The sequence below is a fragment of the Rutilus rutilus genome (genome assembly GCF_951802725.1).
Source record: "Rutilus rutilus genome assembly, chromosome: 2".
NCBI lineage: Eukaryota > Metazoa > Chordata > Actinopteri > Cypriniformes > Leuciscidae > Rutilus > Rutilus rutilus.
In genome coordinates, this window is record NC_140210.1 from 25,478,848 (window position 1) to 25,504,758 (window position 25,911).

At 37.3% G+C, this 25,911-nt stretch overlaps 1 protein-coding gene across 4 annotated transcripts; it reads left to right on the top strand.

Moving 5' to 3' along the window:
- The first annotated feature begins 482 nt into the window (after nucleotides 1-482).
- On the top strand, nucleotides 483-23,568 carry LOC311285971 (glycerol kinase). 4 transcript variants are annotated; one of them, XM_084401905.1, is made up of 20 exons: nucleotides 483-700; nucleotides 6,820-6,893; nucleotides 7,164-7,270; nucleotides 7,376-7,453; nucleotides 7,592-7,671; nucleotides 9,916-10,053; nucleotides 10,555-10,664; nucleotides 14,220-14,286; nucleotides 15,259-15,294; nucleotides 15,522-15,589; nucleotides 15,759-15,801; nucleotides 15,898-15,978; nucleotides 20,099-20,177; nucleotides 20,273-20,369; nucleotides 20,626-20,710; nucleotides 21,105-21,225; nucleotides 21,379-21,522; nucleotides 21,765-21,851; nucleotides 22,434-22,520; nucleotides 23,119-23,568. In XM_084401905.1, the coding sequence occupies exons 1-20, from the start codon at nucleotides 608-610 to the stop codon at nucleotides 23,130-23,132; spliced, it is 1,689 nt and encodes a 562-aa protein (XP_084258031.1). In that variant the 5' UTR covers nucleotides 483-607; the 3' UTR covers nucleotides 23,133-23,568. The 4 variants fall into 4 exon arrangements, with proteins under 4 accessions (XP_084258031.1, XP_084258033.1, XP_084258032.1 ...); XM_084401904.1 differs by having other exon boundaries at nucleotides 511-700; nucleotides 23,122-23,265; XM_084401907.1 differs by lacking the exon at nucleotides 22,434-22,520 and having other exon boundaries at nucleotides 23,122-23,568.
- The last annotated feature ends 2,343 nt before the right edge of the window (nucleotides 23,569-25,911 follow it).

Sequence of the window (25,911 nt, forward strand, 5' to 3'; positions counted from 1 at the left end):
AAGGATATAAGCGCCGGAAAGCGCAGCAGGAAGGCAGGAAGGCGGCGCGGCCAGCGACTTCAGTGACTCGTCCCGCTGAAGGTGCTCTCTCTCAGACGGCGCGGCTTCTTCTCCGGCTCCAGCGATGCGTGTGCTTCGCTTGAAGGATGAAAAATCAGATAATAGCTGCCTGCGAGCGGTATTTATAGGCCTAGACCACGCCCATTTCGGCGGGACGTGACGCAGCGGGCGCGAAGTGCCCTGATTGGGTCTGGCGTCACGCCAGGCCTCGCTCGATAGGCTGCTGCAGTTGCCGCAGAGCAGCCAATAGGCGCGCGAGCTGTCTCGCCTATGTCTGCATGCTGCCGCAACGTGTTTTGCATTATTACAAAATTAAGGATAATTTTTGGCTTCAATATCTCGCGGAAAAAGGATTTTCCCCTAGCGTAAGATATCTTACGCAGTACGAGAGACCTCTCGTAAGAGAAACACTCCTCCCTCACGGGGCATGTCTACGTCATCATCATGGCGTCAGTGCCGCGGAGAAGCGGGAGCGAGGGCGGAGCGCAGAGGCGAGTGTCCAGTGTTATATTTCTGGCTGCTGTAGTCACTCACGCTCACTGATTCAATGAACGGTATAATGGCTGCATCGTCGAACAGAATTATGCTGGGCCCCCTTGTAGCTGCTATCGACCAAGGCACGAGTTCCACACGTTTTCTGGTAAGTCGCATCTTGAGGACATGTCATCTGGTTGTGGTGGAGCTTACTTAAGTGGCTCGCATACAGACAGAGATTGGAGAGTCCTCCGTGCCCTTGCCAACATGTGCCGGCAGATAAAGATGCCAAAGCCGGTTTAGCAGGAGTTCTGATTCAGCCGTCATGGAAGTTACCTAACTGAATTGCTTTTAGTTTCTGGGTCTGCTTAGTCTTCCGTATGATGACAATTGAACATTAGTTGAATCTTTCTAGTTAGCTTTCTGTTTTACTCGGTAGGCTACTTTGTGTCTGAAAATAAATATTTTAGTGCAATCGAAGCGATATTTTGACACTAGGCAAGTGAACACGTTCATCCCAGATGCTGGTCATTTCTGGCTCTCTGTGAAATGTAACTTGCTAAATTGGTAATAATCTACGTTTTACACAGTTACAATGTTTGGATTTGAGCAGCATTACAAAGTTCAAATGTTTTGCTTAAAACCAAGTTTCAGTTCCCACTTTAATATGACAGCTGTATTTATGATGTTTTCAGAACTTGACTAAATGTCAAAGTCGATCACACGTTGGACAGGTTCTCCATACAGTGTATAAGATATTGTTTGTTTAGTTGTGTTGAAGGATCCTCCTGATAGATCCGCACGTGAGTGCTAGGGGGCTGTGGAAATGTTTAGAAAAAAAAAAGTCTAAATAAATTAATGTAAAAAAAGTTTATAATAATTAATAATAAAATAAATAAATAAACACAAAGAAATAAATATAGCTGCAAGCAGCCATTATCGGGGCCAAGCACAAAAAAGACGATAAGACATGCCAACATGGCTGGGAGCGTCAGACAAACTGCAGCAAGCTGCAATTAAAGACATTTAAAGGTGAATTTAGGCAAAATAGCTGAAAAATCATATACATTAACTAAAAATTTGATATAATGGATTATCACTTTCGACCACTTTCTCCCCAAACAGACAAGGCATTTATACTTGACGAGCTCGCCGTTGTACTATTCTTTGAAACGATAGGGGGCGACTCGAGTAATTGTCCTCTAAACCATCAGGAATCAGCGGTGAGAAGAAGAAAGCTATACACACGTGACAATGTTTATTTTAGTACACCACCACCAGAGCCATAGAGACCACCACCAATACCACACTACAAAAAAGAATTGTGTAAAACCCAGTAAACCCTGAGATTATTACTCGTGACAGTAAAACAAAATATATGGATATGAGAATGTGTATACAACATAACTAAATTAACGATCTCTCACATATTTTCTAATTTCACTAAACATTTCATTAAGTTTCGTGAACATTTTTATTAAACATGGACCTTTATGTTTATTAAAAATACTTTTTATGATATTGTATGCTCATTTTTTAAATGTAAGCAACTAATTTAGACGTGCAAACTGGGTGCCGGTGTGGTGAGAAGTTTGAGCTCGGCCAGATTCGGCTCGAAGTCGTTCATCTTCGGATGCGGAGCTGCGCGCGCTGTTACAAAAAAAGTCGCGCACACCGCCAAGCGAAATGGGGTCTTGCGCACGACCGCCCACACCACAATGACGTAATTTTTGCCGCGCGCACCTTCGCGCTTGTGCGGACACGTCGATTATATATAATAAAATAATAAAATGACATGACAACTAATCGTTATAAAATCATTATTTATTTTATCAAAAGTTAAGAATCCAGGTTTGTTTATCAGTACCATAGCAACGCTAACTTCCGTTGGGATTTTCGGATAGAAACCGTCCGTAGCCTTTCGCAAGAGTTCAATTTTTTGAACGCATCCGGATGGCCAACGGACACGATTTTTTTCGCACCGCACTCGTTCACACCCGGTTCAGACCCATTCGCATGCGGTCTGCGAATCTCCATAGGAAATGAATGACTTCCGGTCGTTTCGCTGCCGTATCAGAACTGATTTCAACTGCCAGTGTGAAGGCGGCGTTAAGCCTTGGTTATACCAGAGCCCGTCTACGGAGAGCCTGCCCACTCCCTATTAAGTCCTATTGTACCGAATTTTGGTTGTAGTACCACCAGAGTTCCACTGGGGGCGATCGCCATGAGTGCAAAATGAATGGGAGTCAATGGGGCTAGACAGCTAAATTTGTCTCTTTCACCCGATTGCAGTTGAGAAATCTCAGATCTGATTGTAGATTTTGCAAGTTCAACATGGGTTTTAGGTCGAAAGTTGAATGAACGAGTACTTATGTCCTTTCGATTTCTTACAGGTTGAGTTGTTGTTGCCCATAGCACGCTAGCATTCTGCTAATGAACGCTGATTGGTCAGTGAAGGACTGATTACGACCAGAGATACTGCTTGATGGCATCGTGGCATCCGAAGCGGGACCAGAAACAAACAAAACAAAAACTCTTCTAGCACGTGTATTTACCTGTGTCAGCTGTGTTGTCGATGCCTCGAGAGAAAAGAAAGTGCAGAGCGCAAAAGCACCAGAGTGACTGAAGGATTGCCGTAAAGCAGTATCTCTGGTCGTACATGTGTATGACGTCATTGACACTTTAAAATACTTTTTAAAGCAAATAAGTGACTCAAAAAAAATCTAACACCCAGCAATGTGTAATTTATTTGCATCTCCTTTCGAATACAACATTCAAATTACTAGACAAAAAATTATATCCTGAGAAAAGTGGATTTTTATTGGTATAGCGCCGTAGACCTCCATTCATTCTGCACTCGTCCTGTGAGCGCCCTCATATGGAATCAGAGAGGAACTGCAACCAGTTTAGAAGCCGGAAGTGTACTGAGAGTGAAACTTCTCGCCTTATTAGACATTCTCTGGTTATACTTTCGCCTGGCTCCGCAGCGCGAGTCTCCGCAGACTGCGCGCGCACCTCCGCAAACGGACGAGGCGTTCATACTTGACGCGCTCGCCGTTGTACTATTCTGTGAAACGATAGGGGGCGACTCGAGTAATTGTCCTCTAAACCATCAGGAATCAGCGGTGAGAAGAAGAAAGCTACACACGTGACAATGTTTATTTTAGTACACCACCACCAATACCACACAAAAATAATCATGTAAAACCCAGTAAACCCTGAGATTATTACTCGTGGCAATAAAACAAAATATATGGATATGAGAATGTGAATACAATACAAATAAATTAACAATCTCTAACATATTTTCTAATTTCACTAAACATTTCATTAAGTTTCATGAACATTTTTATTAAACATGGACCTTTATGTTCATTAAAAATACTTTTTATGCTATTGAATGCTCATTTTTTAAATGTAAGCAACTAATTTAGACGTGCAAACTGGGTGCTGGTGTCGTGAGAAGTTCGAGCTCGGCCAGAAGTCGTTCATCTTCGGATGCGGCGCCGCACGCGTTGTTACAAAATCTGCCGTGCACACCGCCAGGCGAAATGGGCCCTTGCGCACCCAACGCGCGCGACCGCCCACACCGCGATGACGTCATTTTTCCCGCGCGCACCTTCGCGTTCGTGCGGACGCGTCGAGTATAAACCAGGCTTTATTCGGCACAGTCTGGAGATGATACGATTAGATTTTGATGAAAATTGGACAAATGGTCTAGGAGAAGTTCGAAAAAGTTGGTTTTAAAGAAAATAAAGATGGCAGACAGGAAGTTTGGCTGACTATGGCAAAATTGATATCTATGTTTTTGGCATAACCCAAGGAATCTATTAAGACCAGTGTCATTACAATAGGCAAATTTATTCAAATTAAAGCTAGCATTTTAATAAATTTCGTTATAAATGTTTTACCACAAGGTAGCGCTGCCCCGAAAAGTACCTCAAGGCATGGTGCCGATGACTCATACCGAGTTTAGTAACGATACACTAAGGCGTTCATAAAGTATAGTATTATATCACAATACTGTATTGAAGTCAATGGCAATTTCATGTTTTGTTCTATTATAGCGCCAACAAGAGGAACAAGCCCACTATTTTTAGGGGCCAAGCACCGAATGTGCGGAGGCACCTATTGTAATTCTTCTTCTTCTTCTTCTTCTTCTTCTTCTTCTTCTTCTTCTTCTTCTTCTTCTTCTTCTTCTTCTTCTTCTTCTTCTTCTTCTTCTTCTTCTTCTTCTTCTTCTTCTTCTTCTTCTTCTTCTTCTTCTTCTTCTTCTTCTTCTTCTTCTTCTTCTTCTTCTTCTTCTTCTTCTTCTTCTTCTTAGCAGCCCATAGAACCGCTTGCGGGAAAGTTATGAAATTTAGCACACTGATAGAGGACAGTCTGAACTGTCACCATAGCAAATTTGGAGTCTCCAACTCAATCCCTCTAGCGCCACCAACTGTCCAAAGTTTCACTCATGTTTATGCTAATAACTTTTGAATCATAAGGGCTAGAAAAAAAAGTCCCTTTTCCTATGATTTCTTAGCTCAAGCCGATTCGATTGCACTCTACGACAGTGGTATCACATGAGTTAATGAGCTGATGAGTTGAATCAGGTGTGTTTGAATAGGGAGACAAAGAAAACGTGCAGTGTTGGGGGATACTCCAGGAGCAGGGTTGGGAACCACTGCTCTACGACGTAATTTTCCATCATGAAAATTTGTCCACCATTTTGAATTTTCTGAAAAACCTACTTTTTTCTAACTCCTCCTATGCTGTTTCTCCGATTTTCACGAAAATCGAACCAGATCATCTACAGACCATGCCGACAAAAAGCTATGGAATTCATGTCGATTCGTCAAACCGTTCTCGAATACAGCACAAACTAATTTTACGTAGCTCTTGCAAAAACAGACGTAAGGCTGTATCTCTGCAACGCTTTATCGTTTGCTCCAAATGTTCAAAAGACTCCAAGTTTGCTCTGGTGAGTTTTCAGACTGTCTTCTATCAGTGTGCCAAATTTCATACAAGAAACTATATAGATGCCTTTTAAATTTTAGGTTGCTGTCCCTCACATGAGGAAGATCATATTTGAAGACCCCTTTCTTCACAGGTTGTTCTGACCTGAAATGTTACTGTTGCCTCCTGTGTGCCTTGTGCTTTTTGAAAAAAGAATTTTGTTTCTAGCCCTTATGGTTCAAAAGTTATTATCATAAACATGTGTGAAACTTTGGACAGTTGGTGGCGCTAGAGGAATTGATTTGGAGACTCCAAATTTGCTCTGGTGACTTTTCAGACTGTCCTCTATCAGTGTGCCAAATTTCACAATTTTCCCGCAAGCGGTTCTATGAGCTGCCATAGACTGCAAGAGCAGAATAATAATAAGAAGAAGAACGCCAACGGATACAGTAGTGCCTACGCACCTTCGGTGCTTGGCCCCTAAAAAGTAGATTAAAATAAGTAAATGAGGGAATAAATAAATTCATTTTACAGTACAGTACTATAATGAGTAGGAAAAATATACGGCTAATTCAGGAAAACTGGGACATTTTTCCCAGTCATCTGAATGCCAGAAAGTGTCCCAATTCACCCTAATTTATACAAGAAACTATATAGATGCCTTTTAAATTTTAGGTTGGGGTCCCTTAACATGAGGAAGATCATATTTGAAGACCCCTTTCTTCACAGGTTGTTCTGACCTGAAATGTTACTGTTGCCTACTGTGGGCCTAATATGTTACAAACATTAGATCTCATCTGACAAGGTCATGGCACTAGTGGACAAAGCAAAAAATATGTTTTTTTTTTTTTTTTTTGTGCCTTGTGCTTTTGTTTTTTACATTAGGAAGTTATAGACGAATATAAATGTGTTTTTCTGTTGAAATAGGGTGTGCTAGTAATTCCACAGCCTAAAAAACATTACTCATATGTTAAAATGTTGCGGCTGGCATTGTTACTCAATAGAAAAGCTCAGAATGAAATAAAACTCTTTAGTGATTAATGCCTTTGTAATACCTGGAATTTCCTGTTTTCAGCATCACTGACAAAATGACTGCAATACCACACTGAAATGTAGCGGGTACAAGTCAGGGAATTGCTATTCTGGCAATAAATGTCTTCTGGCAGTTAATTTTCTGCTTTAAAATAGGTTAACATTTGGGGTGCCTTTTTGAACCAGTTCATCTGACATTTCTGAATGCGATTATGTTTCATGATAAGTGGCTTTAATTAATGTTTTCTTTATTTTCTTGTTATGAAATTTAACTGACAGACTTGCCATCTTTCTCTTTTCTTTTACTTGTAGGTTTTCAATGCAAAAACCGCAGAGCTTCTCAGCCACCATCAGGTTGAGATTAAACAGAGCTTTCCTAAAGAGGGGTGAGTATTGTGTCCTTTCTGTCATGAGATGATGCTGGTTCAATGGGGCAATGCATTAATAACATAAGAGTACAACTTGTGATTCAAATCACAAGTTCACTATTGGTTCATACTGTTATTCTGGATGAGATGAATAGGATTTCTTCCATTCACTTGGATGGCAATGATGTCATGTGTCAACTGTGTGTAGTGTTCTGTATTTAATTCATGCAGGTGTCATGTGTCAGGTCTGACTGAGAACATTAAAAATTATTTATTGTCTGTTCTCAGCTGGGTGGAAGAAGATCCAAAAGAGATTCTTCAGTCTGTGTATGAGTGTATGGACAGGACCTGTGAGAAACTGACCAAGCTCAACATTGATATCTCAAACATAAAAGGTACCAGGACCACCTGCTATTTCTCCTTGCACATTGCACATGTTCTTACACTATGCTATTATGGTTGTTTATTTTAATATCTTCACTTATTTTTAATCTGTGTAGCCATTGGGGTGACAAATCAGAGGGAAACCACCATTGTTTGGGACAAGGAAACAGGGGAACCACTTTACAATGCTATAGGTAAGTAACATTGCCTCACTTTTATATATAAATAGCACTTTTATCAGAGATTGTATCCATTGTTTTACAGTTCAGAATCTATAAAAAAAAGAAAAAAGAAAAAACTAAATAATTCATAATTTATTTGGATGTGTTTAGTTTGGCTTGATCTGCGGACCCAGTCCACAGTAGAAAGACTTATCAACAAAACTCCTGGCAGGAACAAAAACCACCTCAAGGTGAGAGTGCCAGTGTTCCCTTGTAAACAAGACTGAAATGATCTTGAACAGCTACATACACAATCCATTATTATATAAAATAATTTACTAAATATCTGTGAGGAAGTCTTTATTTTTTAAATCCCCATGAAATCAAGAAGTTTTGTGGCTTTTAGTATGAATATCTATAAGCTGGCGTGCTCCAAACCATGACAAAATTAACATTTAGAAGATACATTCAGAATGTACATTTTGATTATACCATTATGCACTCTTTTCTGTCCAATCAAATGCTCTCTAGAATCTGACATTACAAACAACATAAAAACACGATAAAGCTTCTTCAGTGCATCTGAAATGGATCACTTTTCTAAACTGTTTTTTTTTTATCTAAAGGGGGAATCTATTAGACTTCATATTTTATACAACTGTGTTTGTCAAAAGCTCACATGGACTAGCACTTCAATATGGTGCTTTTTTATTTTTTATATTGTGAATTTTCACCACTTCAATATGATGACCAACATGCTGATTTTTTTCTTTCTTTTTTTTCAAATGGAATTGTCAAAGCTTTGAGGAAAAACTGCTCATCAAGCCACTTCACTGGACTTTTAAGTTTATTCATAATTGTGCTCAAGCAGAGGTGTCAAGTAACGAAGTACAAATACTTCGTTACCTTACTTAACCCTCAGAGAGTCTTCGGTCACTTCTGACCGAATAATTTTCTGTTTTGAATTTTTAAAAATCACAGCTTCATCGGAATGTTACGAAACTTGGTGACTCTTCTGACATTAGGTATGTGAGCACAAAAAAAAAAATGAGTTCATGATCCGAGCATGCTAAGTGGTCATAAAAAAAATAGTCACACTCGTGGTCTTCGGTCAAAAATGACCCCCATAGGAAATGAATGGGAAATTGACAAAAACACAAAAATTCTCTACAAATCAGCCACGATGCAGAAAAAAAGTGCTCAGCAATGAAGGGGTGAAACTCTAAAACATCAAGAGTGAAAAACATAACATAATTAATAATTATAATTTAATATATATATATATATATATATATATATATATATATATATATATATATATATATATATATATATATATATATATATATATATATATAATTAATATAATAATTATTAAAATTATTAAAATAATAATTAATAAAATGTTATAAACCTTGGCAAAAAGTATTATTTGAGAATTTCTAAAAAAATACATTCAATCCACATCTTAAAAGTAAGTAATTTGGTCCAAAAACAACTAGAATTCACAAGCATCTCCATTTAGAGCTATACAGGCAACTAGTGGTAAACCCATGCAATAACATGATTTATTTCATTTTATGTTTAATAAATTGATTTATTTTTATTTTTTTTATTTTTTTTCTGAAAGCCTAGTCTCTATTTTAACCGAAAATACTGTATAAAAAATTGAAAAAAAAAAAATTAATCATTATTTTCAATGGCAAAAAATGGACTATAAATAATGCATAAATATTAATAAGTTCAATCAAATTGTCTCAAAATACTAAATTAAAAAGAATAAATATTATAGAACAAAAATAAATTGCATTGGTTTTTACTGGGATGGAGGAAGTTTCATTTTTAGGTGTCCGGTCACTTCTGACCGGGAAGGCACTGAGTGTGACTGCTAAACGAAGACTCTCTGAGGGTTAAGTAGAAATTTGGGGTATCTATACTTTACTGGAGTAATTATTTTTCAGACGACTTTTTACTTCTACTCCTTACATTTTCAAGCAATTATCTGTACTTTCTACTCCTTACATTTTAAAAATAGCCTCGTTACTCCTATTTAATTTCGGCTTGTTTTCATTCCGGCTTGTCGTCGTAAAAAAAAAAAAAATTGGCCAATTACACAAACGGTTTAGATCTGAGTCCCGCCTCCTGAATACACATCGCTAAACTGAATGGCGTTGTGGTGTCTTTCTAACTTGTGAGAGGCTGTAGTCATATTTGGTTGTGCGCAGCGCTCAAAGTCCTGAGAGAGAATTTTTTTTCCTTACTTTACTTTTATACTTTAAGTAGTTTTGAAACAAGTACTTTTATACTTTAACTTGAGTAAAAAGCTTGAGTTGATACTTCAACTTCTACAGAAGTCTTTTTAAACCCTAGTATCTATACTTCTACCAGAGTAATGAATGTGAATACTTTTGACACCTCTGTGCTCAAGTTATATGTCATATATGTTATATGTCATACAATTGAATAATTATTGTTACTTCTCTTGCCTTATAAAGCACAAGACTGGCCTCCCCATCAGCACATACTTCAGTGCAGTGAAGTTACGCTGGTTGATGGATAATGTGGAAAAGATCCATGAAGCTGTGCTCTCCCACAAGGCAATGTTTGGAACGGTTGACTCCTGGCTTATCTGGGTAAGAGCGGTGGCAGTGAGGTATCTCTTATGTGATTATATAGTGACTGTGTATATGAGTTTGGGGTTAAAGTGTAAAAGAAGAAATTTGTGCATGGCTTTGTGGCAGTCCAATCCCATTAGGCTTCTAAATAATAATGCTCATGCTTGCTGATACTGCAAAATAAACTCGTGCTTGCTGATACTGCGAAATAAACTCAAGCACTTAGTCATGGATTAAATCCACTGGCTCTGATGAAGTGATCATGATGTAAATATTTAAGATTGTTAAAATAATAGGTGATAACCAGAGGTGTAAAGTCCAGGGGTCAGAAAGTAAAAGTCCTGCCATATGTTTATTCCACCCATGAACTCAGCCAGCTGATTTCACTAGTTAGTTCTATCTCCTGGCTGAAAAACTGTGCTAATTAGCAAATCCAGGTGATTGGAACAAAATACTGAGGAGGACTTTTACTTTCTGAACCTGGACTTTATATCTCTGGTGATAACCCCTTACTTTCAGTGCTTGACAGGGGGGAAGAAGGGAGGTGTTCACTGCACAGATGTGACCAATGCCAGCCGGACCATGCTCTTCAATATTCACACAATGGACTGGGATCCAGAGCTCTGCACGTAATTATACATTTGTTTGCGTCGGTTTTTTTTTTTTTATAAATCTTTCTGGAGTAAAGCTAACTTGCATATGCAGTAGCTAGTCAAAAAGAATGTGACTTAAAGGTGCCTTGTGTAAAAATAAATAAATTCATACTCCACATTCCATACCAGATGGGGGCAGTATACCTCCAGAAAGTGAGTTGGTCTACTCTAGAGTATGAATATCTTCAAGCTACTCCCCTTGACCTTTACCAGTGAATATGTTCATATTCGTTTTGTTCATATTACATTTTTATTGTTAGTTTGAATTACATTAATTTGACAGACAGCATTCGCTGATGTTGACCAAGCTAGCGCCAACGTAACCAGAGCTTCCAACTCTCACGCATTAACCGTGAGACACGCAAACACTTTTCACACGCTCTCACCCCACACATCAATTTTCTCACGCACAGAAAAATCACGAAGCAAAGAGGACACGGAGACCAACAGACTAGACAGAGCAGGTTAGTTATGATATAAAAAAATCTCAGCTCTCAGATTCTGTCAATTTTATCACGCAATTCAAACAATAAATACCGTTTTGGCGCTTGTAAATGTTACACGATAGATCCCTAGCGCACGTAAACCGAACATCTCTACTAGCTAATAATAGTAAAAAAACACGAACACTGAAAGATACAGTTAGGTTAGGCTACAACTTACCAAAATGTATTCCTCATACATAAATATCGACCAATCAGTGTTTTGTATCAGCGTGAAGAGGTCAATAACACAGCTGGAGAACAATTATGTCAGATTTACCTCAGGAAAGCCATTTAATATACATAATATAGGTCACGTAGTTGGCAAGAAAAAAAAGAGCAATAGAGATTGTGCTATGTGTACTATATTACAATACTGTATTTATGAACGTTATATACGTTTATCGAACAGCCTTCGATACATTTCTATGTTATAACTTCCCGAAAATCTACACAAACATATAAAACAAACTTCTAACGAAATACTAACAGCATCTTACTTACCAATCCAAAAGAAATGTTGCAAGTTCGGAGTCAAACCTCATTTTTTTCATGTCCATTAGTTGTCTCCAGCGATGGAAAGCAGTGCCAATGTTTACTCTGGTTCTGTTCCTTTTTTATCAGATTTTATTTGAATGTAGTAGTGGGGCTGTAGGCTACTTTCCACACAATTGACATCAGGTTCAAGTACGCCCACAAGCCGTGCGAGTTATTCGTGTATTGCATGTTTGGCTGGTGGTTATGTTGCCCGCATACCGCCTCCCATGGCCGAAACTGGTATTACGACACCTGTCGGGCCGTGGCTAGTAATGCTAATGCTAATTTAGGTTGATATCTCTGCAGCACTATAACTTGACATTTTTTTAATGACATCATCGCCCTTATTTCTTCTTATTCTTTTGATGCGTGTAGCTCATTTTGTGGATATTTTTACCTCAATTTTTACACATGGCACCTTTAAAGGGATAATCCACCATTTTTTTTTAAAATCCTCTTATCATTTACTCACCCTAATGCCATCACAGATGTATATAACTTTCTTTCTTCAGATGAACACAAGATTTGTAGAAAAATAATCTCTGATCACAATCTCTGCGAGTACAAATAGTACAAGTGTACCCCATTGTTGACACGACAGAAATCCATACGACCCCAGTGGGGGAATCGGTGACTTCTAAAGCAAAATGATAGTGTAAGGAAATGATAGTGTTGTTTTTTTGTTTTTTTTTACTATAAACCATAGTTTCTGGCTAGCTACACGGGTTCATGAGTTTATGCTTGACATAAACGTCAGCACATTTTGAAGTGTGATTTTTAGCACGCTGTGGAACTCTGAAAGAAGTGATGTCCTCTGTGGTTCTTGCTTGAGCTTCAGAACACATTTACGTCACACTTCACAGTGTGCTGACGTAGCACTTAACGACACTCTCATGAACCCGCATATGACAGTTTGTCGGAAGCTAGGTTTATAGTAGGGATGCAATGATACCGATACTGCATTTATGTACTTGTACTCATTAAAATACTCCAATACCATGCAGCGTGTACAGTACAGTGCTTGTGACAAAGAAACACAGACAACAGAGCAAACAGAAGGTAGAATGGATAAATCAGAGAAGGATGTCTATGAAGTAAATTTGTCGAATTAATAGAATGTTAAACAAATTAAATATTTACGCCTATATAGCTGCAGCGGCACAGGCGCGCAAGATTGTTGAGCTGACTTCCCTTTTTCATAGACATCGCTGAAAAGTTTGTAGTTCGGTCGGATATGGCAATAGTAAATAAAATAAAATGAGAAGCATATTACTAACATTAACTGACGTAAAGAGAGAGAGTTCACTTCTGTTGCATGCACTTAATTGTTGATCGTTCACTCAGCACACATGCACCATTTCAATTAAAACGAAGTAAAAACATGAACTGTTACGTGATTTATGTATAATGAGAGGTTCCCTACATTATTACAGGAAGGCGGTACAGTAATCACATGACGTTTTTAAGAAGTTTTCAGTGCACAAATATCCGAAGCGCGGACCCAGAATGCTCCTCCCTCTTAAACTGCGCACGAATAGCCTATTAAATAGAGTTCTATTTCATGTCATCTTGTTCAACAAATTAACAAAAAATTATGTCAAAATGCCTTTATAGGCAAGTATCCTTGTTTAACATAGTTGGTTATGTATTAAGTGAACGTAAACAGTTGAAAAAAAAAGAAAAACGCGTGTGTAACTATGTTGGATATGTGCAGGTCCTAAAGTGACATCAGCCTTATAACCTACTGCTGTCTTTGTCCTTAATTTTAATCTAACAACAAAAGACAGAGAAAACCACTCGCTTCTCTTGACTGGTTGAGCCCTGCTGGAGCTGCTCTAAATATTCACTGTGCTATTAAATTAAAGATAAATTATGATATGCAATAATATGAACAGTGAAAGTAACAGTAGTTCCTACAATACATTTTAACAGGCATAATTAGGCATGAAAATAACTGAAGGAAATGTCTATTTGCTAAACCAACTAATTTGTTTCATATTCTTCTGCTTTCCCTCCCCAAAATTTGAATACATTAAAAATGCAATGAAAATACAGGTATCGGTACTCTGATAAGTATTAAAAATAAAAGTATTGTACTATACTCGTTCTGGGAAAAGTGGTATCGGTGCGTCCCTAGTTTATAGTTAAAAAAGTTCAGGGAAGACTTGAGGTTAAGTAAATGATGAGAGAATTTACATTTTTGTGTGAAGTATCCCTTTAAGGCTGGAATACACTACACAATTTTAAAATCTGAACGCTTGTCGACTTGTAAATGTTTACAGAGGAAAAACTGGCTATCATACAGGAAAACTGAGTATAACTGAGTTTTCTGCAAAATCTGTAAAAAATCTAATAAAACCATATCTCCAGGTTGGCTCTGTCTTTTGGCAACTAGCATTGATGCGTCCAGACTGCAAACTATGCAGAAGTCTTGGCAAAACAGTGTAATGTATTACAGCCTTCACCGATTCCAGCCTTTAAGATATATTTATAACATATATTTCCTAAATAGGTATTTTGATATTCCAATGGAAATTCTGCCAAAAGTGAGAAGTTCTTCAGAGATTTATGGTTTGATGGTAAGTGTTTGACACCAAAGAGAAAATTTTATTTCTGTACTTATGTTACATAATGCGTGATAAATTGTCACACTGCTTTAAAATGTGTCCTACTCAGGGTGAAATAAAAATATTTATTTGCATGCTGTGCAAGAGAGAAATGATCTTTGCTCCAGAGCAGTGCTTGTCAAACAGTAACTGTTTTCCCTTTGTACTTTAACTGTACACAAAATCCACAAGCCCGAAAAATGGTTTCCATCCAAATTTGAACTTTGCTGTGGAGCAGTCATTTCACCCTTTTGGATAGTTTAGTATGTCCCTCTTTATCATGATTATATTTTGTGTCCTGTGATCTCTTTGGGCTGACTGATAGAAAATCAGCTCTAATCAGGTGAGTATTTCTCTAGCTGTCTACACACTGTCATGTCTGAGACAACTTTGCTATGTCCTGTCATCACAGAAGTTTGTGCATTTCCAATATGGCGCAAACATGGTTTTCCTATTGGTTATAAATGCAATTTATACTTCGTAGGGGTCTTATTGGAAATGTACCGGATGTTGATCATCATTGTTTGAAGTTTTTATCCAATTTAGAAACTTTTTTTTTATATATATATATTTGTTTATTCATTCTCTATGGCTTAGGACGCACCATCTTGTGTTGCAGTAATGAAAATGAAGCTGCTCAATTACTCAGTTTTCAAAACATACTTGTAGAGTCACTGTTTCCTCTGTGTGGTTTTACCATTTGTGGGGTATGTCTAGAGAAAAAAAACTTTACAACACACAGCAGCAGATGATTTTGACAGTGCCAAAACTCAAACACTTGAGCTAGGTTAAAAATTATAGTCTACTTTTAGAGCATCTTTGGCATAAGCAGGGAGTGGTGTAATGCATGTTAATTATTAAATTAATTTGTATAATACAGTATATTACTGTATTAATTTCTTCCCCTGTTGTTTTACTTTTTAATATTATATTTTGTTCTTACAGAAATCTGGCCCTTTAACTGGTGTCCCCATATCAGGGGTAAGATTATTAGATTATTATTAGAACAATAACTGTTTCTTTCTGTCATCCTCTTATTTAGCCAATGTCTTTTAAAACTTTTGATTGTATACATTTCTTTCTTTTTTTTTCTTTTTCTTTTTTTGATCATAATGCATAAAATATGATGTCTTCAGATCCTCAAGGATAACACTGAAATTCATAATCCTTTCTGTAGTTCTTTAAAGTAACTTTACATCTATTTACAGTGTCTTGGTGACCAGTCTGCTGCGCTGGTTGGACAGATGTGCTTCAAAGACGGACAAGCCAAAAATACGTATGACTTAGTTTTGTTAATCTGTCTTTTATGTTATTATGCAGCAGGATCACTGAGCAGATCCTGTTGCTATTCACACAGGTCAACATCCAAAATTTTTGAGACTGAATGATGTTATTAGTGATTGTATTTATTTTCTCACATTATGTAAATGTTATGTTATTTACAGTTATGGGACTGGTTGTTTCCTTCTTAAGAATGTAGGAACAAAGGTATTCAATTTACATATAGCTTTTAAAATACATTGTGTTTTTTTTATTTAATCTGCCTATGTTTTTTTTGTTTGTTTTTTTGTTTTTTTTCTGAAGCCTGTAATGTCGGACCATGGACTTCTGACAACAGTCGCATATAAACTAGGGCGTGACAAGCCAGCCTACTATGCTCTAGAGGTAATTTCTTTAAATGGTAACGATCCGATACTAATGCATTTTGTTTTCTTGATCATTATAGAATATATATATATATATATATATATATATATATATATATATATATATATATATATATATATATATATATATATATATATATATATATATATATATATATATATATATATATATATATACCTCTGTGTGAAACTGATAATCAGTCTTGTGTTAAACACAGCCCACTAAATACACACTAGTTCATTATAGAGAAATACAACAAATGATTAAAAATATATAATCTATAGCAAAAATAAATTGTAAACTTAGTGCTTGGATCATTCAGCAGCAAAAGTATTTATTGAAAAATGCACAGTAATTGTATAAAATATAAACATTTAGTGGAAAAAAAACAGGTGAATTTAAGTGTAGTGCTAAATCTGATAAATTGTTAATATGTTACGTCCCTCGTTAATTAGATGTTATTTGTCTAGGAATATTATTAAACGTAACAAAAGTTTTGCATGTGTGTGTCAATACAGTAACGGGAATTGCAATTGAAAAGGAACAGACAACAATCCATAACTTAGTTGAAAGATTTTAATTCTTCAACTGCAATAAAGTGAAGTAGTAATAAAGGAATAAAGTTATGAAAAGTAATGAATATTTACAATTCGTACAACGTAACAAGAATAATCAGATCAACAGACAATCTGGGGGAGAGGAAAGAGCAAGAGAGTGGTGCTTAAATCAAAAACTGAATATAACAAAAAGCCCCTTTAACTAAAGTTAAAGAACTAAACTAACTATCAACAAAAAAGGTAGAAAGAAACATCTTCAGCGTACGAGACGCTATAACTAAACTATACTAACTAAAACAAAAACATACAGAATTAGCACCACTCCTAACACTACTGCGTCTAATACATCTCATAGAAAATGTAGGTCGCAACCTGCTTACCTGACTCACAACCTCTCCCCGTCAGTCTACACAGTGTTGGACGGTGAACAGATATGAAGATTTCATGACAGCAACAAACATTTAGCAGGCACCTCCAGCACGTATCAAGAGCACAAACACATTCGAGCACAAACAAAGAGAACTGATCTAACTGCCAGATCATAAAAGCAGCGAACCCCAGACACTGATCAGTCTCTCAGACTGGTCTCTCGAACGAGAAAACCACCCTCACAGAGTGTGCATACTTTTTCCCAACCCCAGAGTCTGTCTTGACTGTCGCCATTGAAGTTAGAGCCATTCATAAACTGCACGGCGACAGGCGATTGGTGGCGCGATTCCAGACGTCAGCATCCTACGTCAGCAGATTGACAGGCTCCAATCGAGCTTCACACCTGAAACAAATAAAGTACACAGACATACACGACACGCATATGCAGCAACATACGCAAGAACAAAAATTACGTAGCGCGGCGTACGTAACACTCACCCCCTTAAAATTCAACCTGAAGCAGTATTTAAGCTCTAGATAAGGTGTCAGCAATGATATTTTCTGAACCCTTTTTATGCTTTGATTAAGTTATAATTTTGCACAATCAACGACCAACGCATAAGACGTTGATTGTGATTATATGTTCTGGACAAGAACACTAACGGATTGTGATCCGTGTACACAGTAACAGGCAGAATGGATGAACCCACATAAACCTCAAAGAATTGTAATGCCAGAATTAGACCTAAAGCTTCCTTCTCAATGGTAGAATAATTTCGCTGATGTCGGTTGATTTTTCGAGAAAAGTAACTAATTGGATGCTCAAAACCGACATCATCTTCTTGAATAAGAACAGCTCCCATGCCTAAAGCACTAGCATCAACTTCCAATTTAAAACAACGTGTAAAACAGAATTTTTATTCTTTATAGAATACATTCATGAAAATAATTTGTAGAAATTACTATAAAGTTAAAGGTCCCATTGCATGAAAATTTCACTTTATGAGGTTTTTTTTAACCTTAATATGAGTTCACCTAGCCTGCCTATGGTCCCCCAGTGGCTAGACGTTTTGATGGGTGTAAACCAAGCCCTGGGTATTTTTGAGAAAATGAAAGCTCAGATGGGCGAATCTAGAAATCTTCCCCTTATGTCGTCATGAGGGGAAAGGTTACCTCCCCTTTCTTTTCTTTGCCAGCAAAAAGAATTTGGCCCGCCCATGAGAAAATGAGCTGCGCGAGCGCGATATTGGTTTTTCCTCGAGAGACATCATGGCTTGCAAACGAGCGAAGCATGGCAGTTGCTCATTGTTTGGATGTACAAATGAACACAAAAGTATTTTTTTAGTTCCTTCATCCGAGCCTCTGAAGAACTAGTGGGTTATGTGAATTTCTGATGTGTAATTGTTCAAGTTCAGACAGATAATCTTTCTCTCAAAGTCGTTCAATACTGTTTATGCATCAGTAAATCAAGCCAGTGACTAAACGATCAACTTCACGTCGTTTCTCTTAGTAGGATGAAAATAATCTTATTTAAACTGTGATTAATATACAGAAAGCGATCAAAGAACAATCCCTTTCCAATCGCCCAAGCTGTCAATCACACAGCGCGAGTTTATCTGGACACTTGCCAAAACTCGTTATGAAATCAATGATGCTGTTACGCTGAACAACGAAGCTCTTACTGTACTTACCTTATGTTTGCAATTGCATCGGTGAAATCATTAGTGAGAGTGCAGAAACTGCGTTGCAATGATAAGATCTTCATTCATGCGATCAACAGGCTGTCAACAGGCTGTCATCTGCTCAATGCTCATCACTGCAACCTTTTATGTGATGGGAATAGATCTAAATACTTAAAAAACTTCTCACGATTCATTAATCCCGGTAGCTGTAATAGTAAAAACGTATAATAGCTGTAATAGTAAAAGTTTTTGAGAGAGTTCCACATGTAATGTTAGATATTTCATATGCAAGCATGTCAGCCAATCACAGCAGTAGGCGTTTACACTGAAGTCTCGCAGCAGACACGCCCCTTCAAACAGAGCGTTCAAATCAGAGGCTAAAAGCCTTTAAGATGTTTATTTAAATTTATTGAACCGCTTTTAATGGGGTGACAAGATATGATAGATATGACAGAACATTGCAGGCTATACTATAATACTCAAAACTATCATGATATGAAAGTCTATGAAGTACAGAGTTGCACAAATCGCTTTTGGCATTCCGGGTGCAGAATGATGCGCTGGAGGAACATGAAGTCACAGTGAGTATTGCTTCTCATTGAGAAGTTAAGGGCACAAAGAGAAGAGATATTGTGTGTACAGCTCCTAGTGTATCTATCCAACAGTTTGAGCCTTTTTTCTTCACAGTTTTAAATTCCAGTTACTGTGCGCATGATGCCAATGCATAGTCCTCTGACCGCTCTACTCCAGTGTTGTGATCTAACAGACTCCGAGTACCGCATCATTTAGAAACCGCAATAAACTCCAGCAAGAGTCCTCTTATGCACAGTGCACACAGACCTTTATTGCAGCATCTGAGCTGATACCGATATGATCAGCTTTTTCCCCATACTGGCGTGATAAATCCGATCTTCAAGCAAAAGGAACTGGATTAAATATTTAAATGCTACCGATCCACAATCTGATTTGTGACTTGTGATGCAGCCTGAATCATAATCACTCCATGTTCGGTCATTGGCCAGAGGAGAACTGGACGCCCGACTGAGCCTGGTTTGTCCCAAGGCTTTTTTCTCCATTCTGTCACCTGATCTGACTGTACTGACGCTGTTGTATGAGAACTGAGCTGGACAACAACATTACTGTTCTCCTGCAGAACTGCTTTATAGATAAAATTAACTCATTTAATAATTTATGATCTTAACAACGGAACTGAATCAACCCTAAAATGACTTCAGCTGAACAATGACACTATTTTCTTTTAGAGCTGCTGTACAGCCGAAATGAACTGTTTGCGTCATTGAATAATTTTCCTGTTATCCCTGTAAAGTTGCTTTGAAACAATCTGTATTATAAAGTGCTATATAAATAAATGTGACTTTACTTGACCGATTCTGAATATCGGATCGTTTTTTTTTTTTTTTTTATCTATTCATTTCTCACAATTACTTTGTGATTTAAAGTGATATAGCCAATCGTTTAACCTTATTCATCTGCAATGCTTTTTTATAGGGTTCTGTTGCCATTGCAGGAGCAGTTGTGCGTTGGCTGAAGGATAACCTTGGAATTATACAGACCTCTTCAGAACTTGGTGTGTTTTTATAGAAATTATATTTATACCCAATATAAAAGCATTCAACCCAGTTTTGGAATATTTCAGTATAAACACTTCACTTTTCACCTCAGAAAAATTAGCTGCTGATGTTGGCACATCATACGGCTGTTACTTTGTCCCTGCGTTCTCTGGATTATATGCGCCATACTGGGAACCAAGTGCCAGAGGGTAAGTAACTGATCCGTCCTTTTAAAAGATCATTTTCGGATGATCTCTGTAAGTGACATTAAAACACTAAAGCCTTAGTGCAATGAGCATAAGGCACTATATTTTAATTGTAAATTTAAATCTTATTGCACATTTTATCATGCGAGAATACTTGTGAAATTAATGCATTTTCTTTCTTCCTTTAAGTCCAGTTTCAGTGCTGTGTTATTACATATGAAATGTACAACATTGAACCTCTGCCTCTTGCTTACAACAGAATAATCTGTGGTCTAACACAGTTCACCAATAGGAGTCATTTGGCTTTTGCAGCACTCGAAGCTGTCTGCTTCCAGACACGAGAGGTATCTTCCATGAATTGGCATGGGTCTGCATGATTGAATGTCCTAATTAAAATAATTTCTGACGGATGAGTATTAACCGTTGTCCAAAGCGTTTCTGTGGTCTCTACAAACTAGTAAAATAATTTCAACTCAAATCTTCATTTGATGTTCATTTGATTTGCAAATGAACGTAATAAGCAGGTCAGTGTAGTCAGCCACAGACTTCATGTCCTGATTACCCTGTTATTTTGCAGCGTCTATTTTATTGTACATAATCCCTTACTTTTATTTTCTTTCTTTTTTTTTACAATCTTAAGGCTGTATTTCTAAATTTGAGTACTGTATGTTGTGAATAAATAAGTGACTATAAAAACTGTTTTTGTAGGATGTTAAAGGATGCTAAAATTTGTTTCAGATTCTGGATGCAATGAACCTGGACAGTGGTATTCATCTGGCTCAGCTCCAGGTTGATGGAGGCATGACATCCAACCGGTTACTGATGCAGCTGCAGGCCGACATACTGTGTATCCCAGTTGGTAAGATGCGCTTTTCAGACCCTTTGTATGAAAATGTGTATCACTTTTTGAAAGGATGAAGTATAATTGATTTACTGGTACATCTCTATATGAGGATGTACATAAATGCTTAGAAATGGGCAGATTTGTGATGTAAATTGTATTTATTTACAGTAAAACCATCCATGCCTGAAACCACAGCTCTGGGTGCTGCCATGGCAGCAGGAGCAGCTGAGGGGGTCAGTGTGTGGAGCCTGAACCCAGAAGATCTCACAGAGGTCACTTCAGAAAAATTTGAACCTCAGATCAACCCAGAGGGTAAAGGAATCTAAAATCCAACACCCTACAGCTCATAACTGTGATGTAAATTGTATTTACAATATATAGGTTTTGCATTAAATTAATTGTTTATTTAATTTGTAACCTTGTTCAGTGTAATACTGACAAACTTTTTGGAACCTTCCAGCCTTCACATTGTGTTGTAATGTGTGTAATAACTAACTGTTTATTAGCACTCTAGTTGTAGATGAAACTTTCCTTTTTTTTTTTTATACACGCAGAGAGTGAACTGCGATATGCTCGCTGGAAGAAGGCTGTACAGAGGGCTATGAACTGGGAAACCACTGAGCCAGTCAACAATGGAAATGGTGTGTGTGTGTGGGTTTTTCCTTTCTTTTTTTGACTCAATTGTAAATTTGATCAATCAACTAATCAAAGAAACACTCTGCAAATGCAAGTAATTCAGTAATTACATATTATATCTAAATGAGTAAAAAAAATATCTGGAAATTTATCTGATCTCTTTTGCTCAAATTATTTCAATGTTTTTTCCAAAAAAAAAAAAACACACCAAAAAATACAACCAGGCCCACACCAGTAGTCAAAGATTGATTTAGGGTTTGTAGTAATAAATAACTTGAGGTATTGACCCAGAATGTCCAAAGTCGGGGAGAATGGATGTTCAGAACTTTGCAAGAACACAAAGCTTGTTTGTTTTTGCTTTTTTTTATCAGGGGTCAAAGTCTTCCTTCTGGTGATCTACTTTTCTGCAAAGTTATTGATTACCTGGTTCAGTTAGAACTAAAAAGGTTTGCAGTAAAGCAAACCTCTAGGAGAAGTGACTTGTTTTTCGGTTTCAGAAAATCAGTAGTTACTTAATTGTCCCACTTGTTTTCTTTTTCTTTTCACTGTCTTGCATAACATGGACCTGTTTTCTGGCCAACCAACAGAGGAGACTAGTATCTTCAGTAGTGTACCCTTGGGCTTTTACATTCTGGGTAGCATGTTTATGTTAATTGGAGCAAAGTACATTGCAGGTCAGTGTGAGAGCGAGTGAGAGTGACTGTGAGATGGTGAAAGAGATAGATGCATGTTTTTGTATGCGTGTCCTTCTGCTTAAAGTCCATCGGCCTGGGAGAGAGCGGTGAACATGAGCATACTTACATTGCAACATTTCAGGATAACCACCACACATTAGTTCTCTTTATATGATGCAAGTAGATGTCTTGTAGTATGAATGAATGTCATAGACTAGCATTTCAATTAATGTGGGTCTGTAAGGAGGAAATTATAGAACAGGTCCTGTGTGATGAGATGTACTCATGGCAGCCGGAAAATAATCATTCCACAGTTCTCATTTTTTGATTAATTGGAGAGTGCCATGTTACTGATGGCTGTAAATATGTAGCTTGGTTTGGTGAATTTGGTGATGGAAAAAGGTACCTGTTCTAGGAATCTCCCTGTCTGCCCCAAATGTGCCTTTACTGTCACTATCACTTCTTCAGTCTCCAGTCATACTTGTCACACTCTCTTCAAAATTACCAAGCATGCTGAAAAACGTAGACACTTTCTGCTCATCGGTTAAGCAAAACATAGTGTCTGCTGTTCTAATTTTTTCTCTCTCTCTCACTAAAGCAGGGCAGAAGTAGAATTGAACACTTCCACATTTCAGAAGATAGGAACAAAAGAGGGTCCGTGGCTTACCCCTTCAAACTCAAGATGTGCTGTGGCTTTGGCAAACTACTCCCCCCGTCTAAAGACATTCCAACTGAAATAGAGGTTGTTAATGTTTCCTGCAGACATAGAGCCTCCAAATTATACATGAAACTTTCTGCTACATAGCCAGAAAAGTCTTCATTTACCATATTTGATATGACATATTACTGTAGTATCCCCACACTGTTCACTAGAAGGAAGTTGCACTGGCTCAGTGTTTCTAGCATTTTGTCTGTACAGTAAATTCTATTGGAATTTTCATTGATGGGAAGCAGCTCTCAATTGTGCTCATCAATCTTTGTCAAATTTTATTTTTTTAATTGTGCTAACAGTCATAGAAGTGTGTCTGTGCATGGTTGTGACATTTATTTTGAAGTTCGAAAGAGCAAGATATAATATTAATTTAGTTACTTATGAAACCTATTCAGGAGACCGTTTTAGTGCACTTTATAATGTATTATGCTGTTTTGTGTATAAACTGTAAGGGAACCATACAATCGCATGTAAATAATGTGACGTCTTTCCTCTTTTACTATTTCATTTGCATTTGTCTGTTGGAAAAGTTTGTCATATTGTTGAAAGAAATACTGTGCACATCAAGCTATCTAGTCAAGAAATCAAGTTATCTAGTCCAAAACACTGTGGCCCAGCTAGATTGAAGTTGCACTACTGCATAGCTTCAGCCTTTGGATTTTGTTTACCACTATGAGAGAGACCATTAAAAAATGACGTCACTTAAAGATTGTATCAGCGATTTCAGGCCCAAACATAAAATCTTTCCTAACGATCTGCTAGCTGCCCGCCCCATAAGCATGCCGTCAAAAAAACGCGTCTCTGTAGGCAGCCTAGGCTCTGTGAGATCTGCACACAAAAACAGTTGGTTTCACCACCACTCAAAACCAAAATAAATTGTCTTCCAACCAATCACCGACAGGGGTGGGTGTTGTGAGGTTTTGCGCTCGTGCACAGCTGCCTATCACGGCTGCACGCGAAAACCTCACAAGTCACAACACCCACCCCTGTCGGGCAGCTAGTGGATCGTTAGGAAAGATTAGATGAATGTGATCATTTATGTTTGGGCCTGAAATCGCTGATACAACCATTAAGCAGTGTTGAGTCAATATCGAAAGAATTACTGATAAGGTTTGTGGAATTATATTTAAACAAACATGCTGTGCCTATTTTCTCATATTTCGAAATCTCAAAAGATCTATGACTGACATTTTGAATAAAAAAAATATGAATTGTTATTTTCATGTGCCAAAATTCTAATAATACAATTGCCAATTTAATAGTTTTGTTTTGATGCTTTAGTTTGTTTTAAAGAACAAATTTGTTAGCATTTTTAAAATGTACTCTGAAAGGTACTTCCTGCATCCATGAATACTTGAAATCCACTAAACAAAAAAATGTTTAACAAAAAAGTTGCCAGTATTAAATTTCAGTAATTTATATTCTTCAGTGTATGTTGCTTTGTTTTTTTATATATATATTTTTTTATATATTTTTATTAGAATTTTGTATACAAGTAAAAAAAAAAAAAAAAACCAGACAGAAAAAAATACAGAATTGAAACCACAAGCAAAACAGAAAAAAAAACAGGGCATATTTAAAAACAACAATAATTAAGTACACTGCTGCACCGCTGACACTAGAATCTCAACACAAGTACAGAGAAGGTAAAGGTGGTTGGCACTCTATGAACTCCCTTGCTGGTCAAAATCAGTGTTGTATTTGTCAAGGTGAGCCAAAAATGGCTGCCAAATATCTGAACATTTATTAAGATTGTCCATCATGCCATAGCGGACCTTCTCCATATGCAATATACCAATGAGCTCACTTAACCAGATCCTAAACTGAGGAACAGTATCTGACTTCCAAAGTTTTAAAATCATTTTCTTTGCAACTACCATTCCATACATAATTGTGCTTTGCATCGAAACTCTGTGTTTAAGTAGAGAAGGAGAAACCCCAAACAATGCAATCATTGGGTCAGGTTCAAATACACAGCTGTACATGTCAGAAAACCACTTAAATATGTTACACCAAAAATTATACAGTTTCGGACATGTCCAAAAGATGTGAGTCAGAGAGCCCTCTGCAGATTTACATCGGTCACAAAGCGATGAAATGGTGGGAAAGATTCTGTGCAATTTGGTCTTTGAGTGTTGCTTTGATTGTTGAACATTTGCAAAAAGTAACATTTGGGTTGTGCATGCATATGGGTTAGTGCATGCATATTTTTTTCTTTCATTAAAAGTTGTGACATTCATTCATTCATTCGCACATACTACGTCTGCTGCATCTTGCATTTCAGTTCTTTCCACCCATCTTGAAGTAAACTTCAAATAAAATAAAATAAAATTCTGCAATTTATATAAAGTTATGGGCCTACATGAAAGTGAACTTGCTCCCCTGTCACTTCAAAATACAGCGAAATGATGAAATCAAGACATAAACCAAATAAATTGTGAGTTGCCTTTTTGGCTAAAAGGTTTAGGATAAGAAACAAACTCCTTTACCCCTGCAAAATCTAATAACTAAGGGTTGTTGTTGTTGTTTTTTGCCCTCGGTCGTGTAAATAATGAGGTTTGCCTTGATCAGGGTTGTGAAATCTCAGTGATTCACCATTTGGGGACGATCTCAGTGTCTAATTTTATCTGATCTCGAATCAGTTTTATAAAGATGTAGACATTTGTAATGTCACATTTG